At 45.3% G+C, this 15225-nt stretch overlaps 1 protein-coding gene across 4 annotated transcripts in view; it reads left to right on the top strand.

The window, feature by feature from the left end:
- The first annotated feature begins 12091 nt into the window (after positions 1 to 12091).
- GSK3B (glycogen synthase kinase 3 beta) overlaps positions 12092 to 15225 on the top strand; it is a 190011-nt gene continuing 186877 nt past the window's right edge. For 2 of the 4 annotated variants that reach the window (XM_080654926.1, XM_080654925.1), the window contains exon 1: positions 12129 to 13263. In XM_080654926.1, the coding sequence (XP_080511052.1) occupies positions 13176 to 13263 (88 nt within the window). In that variant the 5' untranslated portion in view covers positions 12129 to 13175. Of the gene's footprint in view, positions 13264 to 15225 lie in introns of all 4 variants that reach the window. The other 2 variants (XM_080654924.1, XM_080654923.1) reach the window with 2 other exon arrangements.

Raw genomic sequence — 15225 nt, 5'->3', positions numbered from 1 at the left:
CTAATATATAAAAAGCCAGGGCCGTCACGACCAAAATGACTGGATGGATGACTGAACAGCAGGCTAGGGAGCTGAGGGAGCAGGACGAACAGTCACCATGAGGGGACCCCCACTTGGATCAGGACGTGGCTGGCTTTCAAACCACTGATGGCCCCTAGCCCAGTCCGGCCAGCGCCCCAGAAGGGACCTCCGCCACCATCGGGGGCCTGGCCAGCCTTCAAACTGTGGGTGGCCTCTATTCTAGGCTGGCCAGCACCCCAGAGGGGACCCCTGCCACCATTGGGGGGCCTGGCCAGCCTTCAAACTGTGGGTGGCCCCTAGCCCAGGCCAATTGGGGGCGTGGCCGGCCTTCAAATCACCGGCAGCCCCTAGCCTGGGGAGGCCTCCTAGCCAAGGACGCCCGAGTCTGTTCTGGACCTAAGGCCACGCTCTCCCTGAGAGCGACTCGGAAGCCACCAGTGTCTAACTGCCAGTCTCCGGGAGGTGGGAGTATGTCCACTGTCCACCAAAAAGTAGGACCATCTAACCGTTCACAGTCTCAGTGCAGACACGGGTCCATGGATGACGGGGTGGAGGCCAGACCAAAACAAAACAGCAGAAACACCCTGCCCACCTTGGCGGGTGCAGCTGCAGTCCACAGGCCTGGGCAGTGTAGAAAGTGCTACCTTCTCCCGGGTCCTGTGCTGGCACCACCGCCTCGCTCACGCTCAAGCCCCCCAAGTCCTGACAGCGAAGTATGTAGGGCATCCTGCAGGAGTTGTGCCGTTCTGGGTGCTTTTGCCCAATGACACCCTTTGGGATGAATTCAGAGCCACATCCCACTTCCCATGAGACTAGAAGAACCATGTAAAAGGAATTTGACAAAAGCTTTCCACATCTCTGTTTATTCTTTTGAATCCATAAAATGACCTTAAAAAAAGCATTCAGGTCACCTAAGAGAGAATGCACTTTCTGGCCAGAGCATGCAGGATTCTTTTGCCCAACAGGTTAAAGGAAGCAGAGAGCTGGCACAGTGGAAATGGCCCTGGTGCCCTATGAGGAGACCACAGGAATGGGGTTGCAGAAATTCCACAAGCCTCTTGCCACCTTCTCCTTTGCAAACCACACCATCCAGATCCACCAGGACTGGAGGCAATTGGGTTTCACAGCTGTGGTTTGGGATGTGGTAAGCAAATCCTGGGGGGCCTCTGAAAACATCTGCAATTGATTATAAGACTGGTCTTTATTTAAAAAGAAATAAAAGAACTGCTTTGTTGAGATATAATTCATATACTGTACATGTCACCTAAAGTGTACAATGAACTGGTTTTTTGAAGTAAATTCAGAGTGGTACAACCATCACCATGCTCTATTTTTAAATATTTTCACAACCCTATCCCCTCCAAAAAAAAACGTCTACCCACTAGAATCACTTTCCTGATCATCTTTCCCAAAATAGATGGCATTTTAAGGGTGGGTAAAGGAAAGTTGAGGGAAGTTAAAATACTGCACAAAGGATATTGTAAAATGACAAAGCCCAAGGTGAAGATCATGTGTTTTCTTTTTCTTTTTTTTTCATTGATTTCAGAGAGAGAGGGAGAGGGAGAGAGAGATAGAAACATCAATGATAAGAATCACTGATCAGCTGCCTCCCACAGGCCCCCTACTGGGGATTGAGCCCACAACCCAGGCATGTGCCCCTGACCAGAATCCAACCTGGGACCCTTCAGTCCACAGGCCGATGCTCTCTCCATTAAGCCAAACCGGCCAGGGACATGTGTTTTCTTTAAGTTCTGCGTGTTTGTAATGGTCCCCAAATCTACACTTATAAAAGGGTAATATGCTAATTAGAGTGGACCTCTTCCGGACATCCTTCCAGACAAAGCCACAGCAGCTGCGAGGGCCAAGGCTCAGGCAGCCGTGGGCGGCTGCAAAGGGCTGAGGCTCAGGCTGGCGGTAGCAGCAGCAGCGAGGTAATGGGGGCGGTGCCTTCCCCTGAACCGCCAGGTCGCCTCCCGCAGAGGGAGGCCAGACTAGGGGCCGAGGCAGAAGCAGTTAGGGGCGATCAGGACGGCAGGGGGCAAGTTAGGGGCGATCAGGCTGGCAGGGGGGCAAGTTAGGGTTGATTAGGCAGGCAGGGGGCAAAGTAGGGCGATCAGGCCAGCAGGGGGACAAGGTAGGGGCGATCAGGCTGGCAGGGGGGCAAGATAGGGGTGATCAGGCCAGAAGGCAGAGGGGTTAGGGGCGATCAGGCAGGCAGGCAAACTGTCAGTCGGACAGGGGTCCCGGATTGGAGAGGATGCAGGCTGGGCTGAGGACCCCCTCTCCGTGCACGAATTTTGAGCACCGGGGCTCTAGTATCTATATATATAAAAGCCTAAGCAACCGAATGACAGAACAAGTGGTCAACCAGTTGCTATGCCACGCAACTGACCACCAGGGGACAGATGCTCAATGCAGGAGCTGCCCCCTGGTAGCCAGTATGCTCCCACAGCGGGAGCTCCACTCAGCTGACCGACCCATCCCAATAGCCCACCAGCCTGGCGGCAGCCACTCACTCCCTCAGTAGTCCTGCAGATCCAATCTCCAGGGAACGGGCCAGGCACCAACAGACCAGTGTAGGTATTTCTCTCTTTCCGTGTCCAGCACAGCTAGAGAGCGGGTCCAGTTCCTGAGTAGGGGCGGCTGGGGATTGAGAAATAAAAGAGACAAGACACAGAGATAGAAGGAAAAAGCTGGGACCGGGTGGGACCACCGTCCTCTTCTGATGGAGAGACAGGGATAGGGAACCAGAGCCAATCCAGCGAGTTTATTTTATATCCCAAATACCAGGAAGTTTCACCAAAAGGTCAAGACAAAAGGAGATTATTTGCATTCTTGAGTAGGCCCTGAGCATTCCTGGTGCTAGGCTGGATTTAGATATCAAAACCACTTCCCCACACCATGGGCTGACATGAAGGTCAAGCTGACAACACCCTTGCCCTTTTGGCAAAGCGTGTTCCCAGGGCGTGGCTTTGCTGACGCCACTGGGTTCAGCTGACAATAATTAAGGAATGCCCATGTGCCTTCCCAGGTGCTGTCTACAGACCAGCGCCACCTGTATGATCCCAACAGTGCTGCTGGCCTCCTGGAAGTCGGCCTCGGGCACTGTGGCTGCTTTCCCTCCCTAGATGCTCCGCAAGGAAGAAATGATATTAAAGCGGCACGACCTGCCCAGAGGGCTGATCATGTCCCAGGCCCGCACCCCCCCAACCCCCCCGCCCGATGGGCACCAGACGCAGGGCTCATAGCTGGTGAGGGCATCCCCAGCCTCTCCTAATCAGGACTGACTGGGTGTGAGCCCGCAGCAGGCGTAGCAGGGTCGGGATGAGTGGGAGTGGCAGGTGGAGTTGGACTGCCGGTTTTGGCCCTATTCCTGCAGGCCATGCTGACCCACGAATGTGTGCCCAGCGCCTCTAGTAAATTATAAAATTAATGAACAGATGTGGTGAAATATTAATGGGCTTATGAAACTGAGCTATAAACCCTCTCCCACAAGAATCCTTTCTGGTCTGATATCTGGCACTTCCTACAACTGTCTGATCTAGATACTACACAAGAACACACATTCCTCAGGGTTTTGTGCCTTCTCTCCCACTGACTTTCAGAATTCCATGCAGAGGGCACAGAAATGAAGTCAGAGCAATCATGCATCTTGATAGCCATAAGCCAAATGAAACTGGCCTGCCTGCGGAAGACAGGCCTTCTCTGCATTCTGGAATTCCTTAATCCATGGGAGATCTGAAAATTTTTTTCACGTTTTTTTCTCCTCCAAGTCAAGATATTCAAGAGCCAAGAAACAGAATGCCAGTTTTCTTATATGTTCACATTCGCCATCAACATGATACAGATTAAAGACCTAAAGACTTTTGTTCTATTCTGAGAGATATGTATGAGTCCTAATTCCATGTGAAGAAAATACACTACTTCTGATTAAAATACGACTGTTTCTGATTTACTGCTGGCTAATGAGGTCCTAAAGTATCTGTTCCAATTGAGAATTTCTTAAGCACAGATTAATTACATTTTAATGCACATAAAACAAGACACAAGGACCTAAAATTTGTTGTTACAAAGTATGCTTATGTCAAAGTATATTGACTGTTTTCAACATATACTTACTGTTTTCAATTCATGTGAATTCATGTATTCAATTCAATGTGAACACATTTACACACATCTAAAAAAGCCTTTTTCAAAAATGCAAATAGAAACAGTAAAAGAAATTGAAACAACTTGAAATAATCTAATCAATAGTAATACTATATTAACCTCATCTTTATACCCTCTTAGAAGCAAAAATATGATAAGCATAAAAAACAGGATTTGTCAAGGGTTTGTTTTCCTTTTATCTTAGACTAGAGGCCGGATGCACGAAATTCATGCAAGGGTAGGTCCTCAGAGCCCTGGCCTCTGCCTTGGCCCTTACAGCCCCGGCTTCATCCGGAAGGTTGTCTGGACAGTCGTTCTGCTGTTCAGTCTAATTAGCATATTAGCTCTTTATTATATAGGATTAGTAGCCCTGTGCACAAATCCGTGCGCCAGTAGCTCTCTGCGGGGCCTGGCCGCTCTGTGCCCGCTGCCCAGAGGCTCTCCGTGGCCCAGAGGCCCATCTGCAGCCAGGTGGGGAACTCTTGCCTCGTTGCCACGGTGACAAAGCAAGCATTCCGCCAGGCCGCTCACGCTGCCCGCTCTCAGCAGCCGCGCCGCCCCCCCCCGCCCCGGGACTGGGGGACTCCAGTGGGGCTGAGAGGACTGGGCGCCACCATCTTGTGGCTATGGGTGCCATCATCTTTGTGATGGGGTGACAGTTAATTTGCATATTACCCTTTTATTAGATAAGATAGTATGCTCCTTTAGATGTTAGAGTCATTAAGTGATCTGTCAAAGACTTGATATGAAGCTTGTAATACAAAGTTCATTTTATAGTGGCAATGTTTCTAACACTGGCCCTCTTCTTTTTGGGTAGTCATCCATTACTTTCCCATTTGGGCACACCTTACAGGTTATAAAAAGCATGACCAAGTATGCTGTGTCTTGTTACCCTGGACACATTTTCAGCAATAGGAAAAAATACACAGCATATGTTACCTTAGAGGCTTTTCTGGGGGTTCAGAATGAGTCACCCCAAACTACTTCTGCGGTTTTGAACTAAAGGCAATTTTAGCTTCAGGCTCAAAAGAAACTTCTGCCCTTCCTTGTAACTGCCTAGAAGGACTTGAATTAGGGGCCTTACCCATAATCAGAGATGATCAGCAATAACCTTTTGACCTACCTATATGGCAGGGCAATCTTTTATTTACTAAATATCTGTTCTTTTCATCCTGCCCCCTGAAAGCCCTCAATGTGCATTAGCTCATCCCTAGCTCAAAATGTCGTATATAAATAGACTCCCTTTTCTGTATTTGAACCTCTCCTGCAAGTGGCATCTCTGACTCTCACCTGTGCTGGGGTCCCATACGTATATATGTATTAAATTTGGTTATTTACTCTTGCTAATCCGTCTTATGTCTATTTGACTATTAGAGCAGTCAGAAAAACCTTGAAGGCAGAGAAAAGTTCGTTCCTCCTCCACACTTGCCTACAGTGACAATGCCTTACATCTATTAAAATACCTCCCATAATTCTCCTCTGTCTAGAAGACAAAACCCAGATTTCTTGGTGAAACATTCAAAGCTCTGTCAAACCTGGCCTCACACTACTTTTTAAACCTTTTATCTATTAGTCTCCTCTATCAGCTTTTGTTCTAGCCAAGCTGGTTTTCCTGAAGTTAGATGAACAGACTCACACTGTTCTTAATTGCTCTGACAGCTCCACCCACCTAAGAGTTTATGAAGAGTGGGGGTTTGTGTGATGGGTTAGAAATGAAGTGGTGGAAGATAATTTACCTCCTCTGTCCTTACTTCATCTCCAAATCCTACTACTTCTTTAAGATCCACTTTAGATTGAAGTGTCCTCTATTCACCTATTAAAAATAGGACAGCATGAACAATTCATTTGATCATATTAACAAATGATGTTCTGCCTCAAAACTTATTTATGGATTCAAAATGTGATTTTTAATAATTATTCATTTAACTTTTCATGTGTTTATTTCCCCAAAAGATAAGCTCCCCAAGGGCACCAAGCCAATCATGTTGTTCATGTACTTCTTTATATCAGATAGATGTCTTGCATATAGTATGTACTCAATAAATATTGGCTAGTTTTATTAACTTAACTAATATTACAAAGGATTATCAATAAAGTGTTAGTGTTGAAAAGCTTTGCTGAGAAATTTGTTTTTATTAAGAAGTCCATGTAATCAGAGGCTTTCTGTGTAGGCCCTGACCAGGGTTTGGGCTGGGGAGGAATTCTGAGGAATATGTGAAACACGATATAAAAATGAATTATTTTGGGGGTCAATTTTCTTTAAAATCAAACAAGCAAATTTATTATAGAAATATTAACAACATTTAAAGTGAATATTTTCATCTATAATTAAATATACCAATATATTAACAAAATTATTCTAATTTCTGCCATCCTTTTCAATCTTTTTAAAAAAATCCTCACCTGAAGATATTTTTCCACTGATTTTCAGAGAGTGGAAGAGAGAGGGAAAGACAGAAAGAAATATTGATGAGAGAAACACATGGATTGGTTGCCTCCTGCACATGCCCTGACCAGGGTTTGGGCTGGGGAGGAGCTTGCAACCAAGGTACATGCCCTCGACTGTAATTTAAAACGGGACCCTTCAGTCCGCAGGCCGACGCTCTATTCCAGCCGTGGGCACTCTATGGCCCACGGGCCGGATCCGGCCCATTTGGCTGTTCTATCTGGCCCGCGGAGCCGAAAGAGCGGAGGGTTCTCTTGCTCTCCCCTCCGCTCCTTTACTTTGAATTTATATTAGTTCACACAAACACTCCATCCATGCTTTTGTTCCGGCCCTCCGGTCCAGTTTAAGAACCCATTGTGGCCCTTGAGTCAAAAAGTTTGCCCACCCCTGCCTATTCACTGAGCCAAACCAGCTAGGGCACAATCTTTTTTTTTTTTTATATATGTTTTTATTGATTTCAGAGAGGAAGGGAGAGTGGGAGAGAAATAGAAACATCAATGATGAGAGAGAATCATCAATCGGCTGCCTCCTCCATGCCTCTTACTGGGGATTGAGCCCAAAACCCAGGCATGTGCCCTGACTGGGAATCTAACATTGACCTCCTGGTTCTTGGGTGGATGCTCAACCACTGAGCCACACTGGTTGGGCAATCCTTTTCAATTTGATCCAAATGTACATGTATATATTTTACAGACTTGGAAATATACAATCTGAAGTTCTATATTATTAAATTAGTATTATTTCTGAGTTGCTATTAGTCTTTGGCTACATAATATGGACTTAATACAACATAATTTACTTAACTATACTTCTATTATCCAATACTGTTTTTCTTTACTTTCTCTAGGTCCAGATCTTAAATGCTACATAATTTCAAACTACCTCCAGCAGTTAGAATACATTGTTACATACATTTTGCCATTGTATAACCTGTTCTCTTTGCCAGGAATGTTCTTTCCTTCATGCATCTGGGAAATTAATCTTTATTTAAAGTAGTAGTCTATGAAATATTTTTATCTCATACCCTACTAGTAAAAAATTTTCAAAATCTAGCTCCAACATACTCTGCATATTTATAAAACATCTAGTCTTGAACAGTATGATATGCATATGAGACATACACAAGAATAAAAATGAATAAGAGGTATATTTTAAAAATAATTTTTGATTATCTAAGGCCCCAAACTTGTTTTTCTTGTCACTGCTCCCCATTATTAACAATCACAGATGCATAGTCACATTCTGGTGTTGTCTCTTTACATGTTTCCATTCTATGAGAGTTCCTCTAAGATTGGAGCAAGGCAGTAGTTATTTCTGAATAGTTTTTATTTATCTTTGTGCTTCTGTATTCCTATGGCGTGGCACACTGTCCAACAAAGAGATCAGGAGATGCATAAATGCTCACTAAGTGGATTTGAGTAGTTTTTTTTTTTTTTATTACATCTTTTGAATTATTTTTGGAGGATAAATTTCAATTGCTAGGGTACAAGAGTTAAGCTACAGGTTTGAACACCACATTCTAGCTGTGTAAATGTGAGCAACTTACTTTTCTTGTCTCTCAGTTTATTCACCAGTAAAACAGAGAAAAATTTTATCTACTATATAGGGGGGTTATATGCCCCAAACACTTACCACAGTACCTGGGTGAGTTAACTTTTATTATTGATCAACACATACAATTTTTAAAATGGCTCTTGATACCACTGACAAATTAAAAACAAAGCTCGTGCTGATGATTTCTAGTACAGTCAATGGGTCACTTCATCTCCTTTACTTTGACATAATTTGACCCCTTTATATGATATACTGCATGTCAGTAACAGCCAACCTCTTTTTGGCATCAAAGCTTACCTAGGGAGGAGGAAATTTCTGCTGCTGCTTTAGAGCTTTTAAAGATGCCCTGTTTTTCTATTCTCCCTTCTGCTCAGCCCTGAAATCGCCTCCTCGAATTTTTCTGAAAGTGCCTGTTTAGCTTCAAGTTATTGACAAAGGGTGCCTCTGTAAGTTTCAGTTGTTAACTCATAATCAAATTGAGCAATTTTACAATGCTACTTTTCTTTTGGTTTTTCTGAGGTCTTACTTTTTTAAAAGTGTTTTGTTTATTTTTTAATTGATTTTAGAAAGGAGAGGGAGGGAGATACCGATCCGTTGCTTTCCATATGAACTCTGACCAGGGATTGAACCTGCAATCTAGGTATTACCTTATCTTACCAACAAAAAGGTTAGGTCTCACTTTATTGTGATGGTCAGGGACCGTCAAATTCTCTGAGGTATGTCTGTCCTTGTTATTACTACGTAAGCTAGTTCACGGTTCATTTTAATTTATAACTATTATCTTGTGGACACCCTCTCTTACTTTTCCCTACTATATATACTACTTACCTATTCTGTACCACTCAGCTTTCCTACATTTATCTTTTTCTAATCCTTTGGCTTATTATTACAGTGGCTCTGAATCACTGATCTTTGCAAGGGACCATCTGATAAATCCTGAAGGAAACCAAACTAGGGGATATATTCACATCCAGGAACACAGCTCAAGACATAAGGCTTAGACTTTAAGATAAGGTAAGGTATACCAGGAGAGGTGGGAACTGTGTTCTTGAGAAGTATGGAGTAGAGGCTAAGACCAGAGAATATGAATCCTGGTTCTGCTCCCTTAGCTCTGTGGACCTAGTAAGTTCCTAAGTAAAGCTTCCTGGCCCTCAGTTTCTTCAGCTGAAAAGCAGAGGTGATAACAGTACTTGCACCATAAGATTATCAATTTGAGATAACAGCATGTGTGAAACACTTAAGAACAGTGTCTGGCACATTGTAAACACTCAGTAAATATTAACTATTGAAATTATTATAAACAGATAAGTGGTTGACAGCAGGTAGGAAGGTAGAGCAAGAATGTGAAAGTTTAGAGAAACAATCATTGAATGTTAATTTCATTACTACTGTATTTTCTCATAAACTTTAAGGAAGTCCTAATTCTAGACTGAAATACTTTTTTCTTCCTATAAAATTTCCCAGTCTTGGTGAGATTTTTTTTTTAAACAGCATCAGTTCAAAATATTTGAAGGCAGCAACAGTAAAGCTACTATTTATAGCCTTATGGTAGACTATTTTTGTACTTTATTATCTACAAAATAGCCATGTTTCCAATTTGTATAACCTAAACATTTGTTATTCACTTTCCTGCTGGTATAATTGGGAGTAAGGATGGGGAATAAAGAGGAAGGCAGGATTTAAAGCCTTGCCTCACCAGCATTTTAAAGACCAGTGACAAAGATCTTTCATAATAATAATTTGGACGGAGAGGCAACATTCAATCTGATAAAGTTGCCACGTACTGTGTTTACTTTTAACATTCTTTACTCCCCTCCATGATACTCAGAGACCTCATGCTCTCTCTTAACTCCGAGCCTCTACTGCTCTTGGGATATAAAAACCCATGTTCAGGTTTGAAATTACAAATTGATTGCATGTTGGCCACATTTGCCTCAGGATGTTTTTAGTTTGGCCTTCACTGGTTGGCAAAATGTAAAAATCAAGGAGTTCACACAAAAATCCAGCTTTTAGGGTTTCTCTTAGAGAAAAAAACCCACGAAAACAGAATATCTCAGAACACAAGACCCACATTCCTGAGGGCGACATTCTGCTAGAGCTGAACAGCTGCTCCCTTCAGTTACAGCATGGACACTCCAATTTGCAACATTACTTATCACTCCCCATTGTCTTCCACCCGACCAGTTTCACTCAGTTGTACTTTCTCACCCCTGTAGACCTCTGTCTGCAAACTATAGCCAGACCTTTCCTGCCTCCCACCAAAGCTTCCTTTCTTCTACCTCTCATCAGTTTTTCCATCCAATAGCTAGGTGATCTGACCCGCTCTAAGTATTTTTACATGTGCGTTCTGGATATAGTATCCTAATAGAAAGAGATGACTGTGCCGGCGGAAATTACAGGCACCACGGGATCACAATCTGGATGGCAACTGTCCATTTTACTTTTTCTGCTATCCTGACGTAGCCATACCTCACTGTTCCCAGGCAAACCAAAGGAGTTGGTTTTCTGTAGAACAATAAGCACCGGCCTTATATCGCCCTAGTTCCAAAGGACCAAAAGCTATTAAGGGATATTCTGACCCCCGTTTCCTCGGAGGCTTCAGGATATCCGACCTGAAAGAATTTTCCCTCACCTGACTTTGGGGCCCGTTTAGCGCCAGGCAGCAGTGCTCTAGGAGCGCGCGCATCCTGCATGAGCTCATTTCTCAGGGGCGTTCCCAGAAGGCGCGCCCGGCGCACTCGGCCGGTCTAATCAATGGCCCCCGCGGCGGGGAGGGCGGGGCGCGGCCGCCCAGCGGCGCTGCTGCCTTTCTGAAAGCTTTGTTCCCACTTTAGCGTCAGAGAACTCGCTCCCGGCCGGGGAGGCATCTAGCATTGATCTGGACTTTTCAGGGAAGACGCTGGCACTCGGGACGCACTATCCCAGGCGGAAGGAAGTCTTGGGCGCGCAGAATTAGCCGCGCCCAGCCGGGAGCCTTCAGTGAGTGGGGAGGGGCCCTAAATCCTCGGCTCGCCTGAGCGCTCCAAGCCTAGCCCCGCCGACCGCAGCAGTTTCGGACCGGCAGTGCGGAGAGCCCGCACTCCCTATTTGCGGTTTCCATATGGTGTGGGAGCAGCCGCAGGAGAGCCCGTCACACCGTCCGCCACGGCCCCAGTCGAGCTGCTCTGGACTCCGGGGACCGCCGCCGGAGGCTGAGGGCCAATCACAGTGCTTCTAGGTCTTGCGATTGGACGGCAGTGAGTGCCGATTGGCTACCGTAGCGGTTTCGGCCTCCCTCCCTTTCCCTTTAGCCCCAACTCCAGTTCCAAAGCTTCCAGCCAATGAGAAGGCACTTTATAGACGCCCTCCCATTGCTTTCTTCTTTGCCCCACCTTGGCGAGGGAGGAGGCGTTCTGACTGGCCAGACTGTCCTCGGAAGCCCCCTTCCATTCACCAATCAGCGAGGAAGGCACACTCCCAGCGGAGTTTTTGGCCAATTACAAGGCGGCCACGGGCCCAGCCGTGCTGTTTCACCCAGAACCCCGGGTTTCACTGTTCTTAACTCTTCAAGCATTTTTCTTGAGGGCCGGCGGACTCTGATTGGCCATTGTGGCCATTATCGAATTTCTCCTCCGAACAAGGCGAACCCACCTTCTTCTCCTTCGGTTATCTTCGGTATTTTTCGCTCTTTGGGCGTGGATTTCCAACGACAGATTCTAATTGGTTCCTTACGTCTATCGGCTTTTTCCGGGAGAAGCAGCTAAAAAACGACGTCCGTGATTGGCTCTGATCGTGCTTCGGCTCCGCGACCGAAGCGGGCGGGCGCGGGGCTCGGCCGGCGATTCCCAGACGCCTGTTACGCGGGCGTCGGGGCGCTGGGCGGTGTAAGACTGGGTGGGGGAGGAAGGAGGCGGAGGACGAGGTGGACGGGGGAGGGGTAGCGGGGAAGAGCTAGGCGGCTGCGCAGACGGCGCTCCTCACACAGAGCAGCCCCTGACCCGGGCGAATGCGGGCTTGTGTTGCCGCCGCCGCCGCCGCCGCCGTCCGGGCCGAGTGACAAAGGAAGGCAGGAAGGAAGGAAGGAAGCAAGGAAGAGCCGGTCCCACAGCCGCTGACAGGGCTCCGGACTGGGAGCAAAGCGCGGACACTTCCTGAGCAGGCACAGAGCAGAGGCGAGGGGCGGGAGGGCGGCCGCGCTGGTGCCGTGGACGGGGGAGGGGGCCCCGAGGGACAGAGGCGGTTGCTGGGTTCCCATGTCCCCGGCGTATGGGGAGCAGTCGAGGAGCCGCTGCCTGGGATCTGAAGGGAGCTGCCTCCGCCACCGCCGCCGCCATGGCCGCTGGATCCAGCCGCCGCCCGCAGCTGCTCCTGGCGCAATGAGGAGAGGAGCCGCCGACACCGCCCGCCTCTGACTGACTCGCGACTCCGCCGCCCTTCAGTTCGCCGGGCCCCAGCCGTCAGCCCGCCGGATCCCGCCGCTGCCCGAGCCGCAGCGTTTCCCGTCGCATCTCCGAGCCACCCCCTCCCTCTCCCTCCCTCCTTCCCATCCCCCTTCTTTTCAAGCGTGAGACTCGTGATCCTTCCGCCGCTTCCCTTCTTCATTGACTCGGAAAAAAATCCCCGAGGAAAATATTATATTCAGAGTACTTATTTTCAATCAAGTATTTGTCCCCGTTTCGCGTGATATATATATATATATATTTTTTTTTAGGATTCCCCCCCCCTTTCCTTTTCTCCCCTCCAAGGAAAGGGAGGGGAATGAATTGTATTTTTTTCCTCCTAGTCCCAAATCATCTATGTTAAATACCCATACTGATCTGTCTTGAAGGAGAAATACATCGCTCGTTTTTTTAATAGCTGTACAAAAGGAGTGGAAAAAAAAAAACCGCAAGAGAACGAAGTCTTTTTCTTTTTCTTGTGGGAGAACTTAATGCTGCATTTGTCATTAACCTAACATCCCAACATACAACAAAAGGAAGAAAAGGAGGAAGGAAGGAAAAGAAGGTGATTCAGGAAGAGAGTGATCATGTCAGGGCGGCCCAGAACCACCTCCTTTGCGGAGAGCTGCAAGCCAGTGCAGCAGCCTTCAGCGTTTGGCAGCATGAAAGTTAGCAGTAAGTATTGATTTTCTTTTACACCCTTCTCCACTTCATCCTTAAAATAGGAAACCTGGAGATACCAGGGTCTGCAAGTCTTAGACCTCCCGATACAACAATCAGATATAATGGAAATAGGCAAAAACGTGTCTTCAAGGATGAAGCAGCTCCCTCTTTTCTCCTCCCATACCCCATCCCTCGGTCTCATTAACCTTGAATTGAGAGAATATGATTTTTGTTTGGATGATTTGATTTGAAACTTCTTTTCTTATACTTTCCTTGCTGTTGGTAGTCAGCTGTATTAAGTGCTGGAGTGTTTCCGCGTTAAAATAGCGATGGTAGTGTTTACTTGCTCATCCTTTGGATAAAGAGGACAAGACTTGATTCATAAAACATTATGTTGCTCATTTTATGTCTTTTGGAATGAGGGGTATTTCAGTTAGATCAGGTCTCAGGGGTTTCCACCGTTTTGTATACTTAATAGAGAGACTGAGTGTTACAGTTGCCTAACATTTCTTTCTTGCTTGTGTGACTATACAAAGTATTTGTTCTAAATCCTGAGATGAACTTGTTCAGTAACCGGACTTCACGTTGGGAGGCGAGTATTGATTCCTTCCTTTGCGAGGGGCTAGTGGGAACTGCTGATACCCAGTAGTAGTAGTATCTCTATTTGCGTTGTTTTAAATTGGATAAGTGGTTTAATATGTTATCTTTGATCCTTCCCATTTTGACATTACCTGTCTACTACTATATAATTTATGTTTAGTAAAAAGGTAATTTGGGAGTAGGTCCAATTTTTGATTGAGGTTTGTATTGTCATGTTGCCAAATACTAAGTTGAATGTTAATTGTTACTGACTTGTCATTTAAGTTCAATTTTGGGTGCCATTTCATTTGTACTTGTTAATTGATCTAGAGGTCAGGGGTCCCCTTAGGATTATTTAAAATGCTCTTGCATTGGTTTTCTGTCACATTTAGATAAAACTATGGATTTAGTTGTGAGAATATGGATTTAGACCTTTCCATCATAGGTTTTGCAGAACGAATATAATAGGCATATTTGGGCTATGCTCAGGGTTGTTACTAGAGTATACTCTTGTCCCAGATTTGTGCTGAAAGTCTGTGTTCTTGAGGTCTTTGGTATACTAAGTATCCAGTGTTCTGATGTACTAGTCTCTCTACTTGTGGATCTGTTTATGTGCTATTTAATGACAGCGTATTTAAAAATATTTCCAGGGTTTGGCAAAAATTATACTTTCTTATCTCATGAGGGCAAAGAAAAACTATTTTGTTGCCTAGAAGAAGGAGAGAACTGAGATTTTTTTTTTAGAAGCATATGCTGTTATGTGAAATTGATTATATCCTTAAGCAACATAAAATGATTTTTGTTGAATTCAGAATTTTAATTCATGTTGGCTTTTGGAACTTACCTGAAACAGGGTAGCCTAAGGTAATAGCTAAATGGAAGGTTATTTTTCAAAGTTAATTTGGGGTGGGGGTTGTGGGGTGGTGACTAGCTAGTGCAGAATGCAGGGTATGTGAAGAGGGAAGCTGATGATGCATCTTCAGGGAAGGGTCAAGCTTTCTAAGCACTTCATGGGGTCATTTGAAAGGAATATTTAAAAATTCTAGGGTAATTTTCAGCTATGATGAAGCAAATCTTATATAGCTACTTAAGAGCCTCCTGTGCTACTGGGGTGTTCGGTTTTTCATCTTGTAATATAGTTTAAAAACCACTCAAAATCAATTTTAGGTGATTAATATATTAGATCTATTTCAGAAAGCAAAATAGAATAGCTTCTAATGTTAAAATTTTGGGCTTTTCATTTTATCCCCAGGATTTTCTTTGAAAATGACTTAATTCTTGATAATGTGGATGTTGACTGATGAGGTAATTCTTGTAAAGTGTAGGTTAAAACGTTTAATTTTCTGTTATTATATAGATCAACTTAACATTTAAAAAGTTGGAGTTCAATGCTAA

The sequence above is a fragment of the Plecotus auritus genome (genome assembly GCF_963455305.1).
Source record: "Plecotus auritus genome assembly, chromosome: 2".
In the NCBI taxonomy this organism is placed as follows: Eukaryota; Metazoa; Chordata; class Mammalia; order Chiroptera; family Vespertilionidae; genus Plecotus; species Plecotus auritus.
This window is presented reverse-complemented; position numbering and strand designations above follow the sequence as displayed.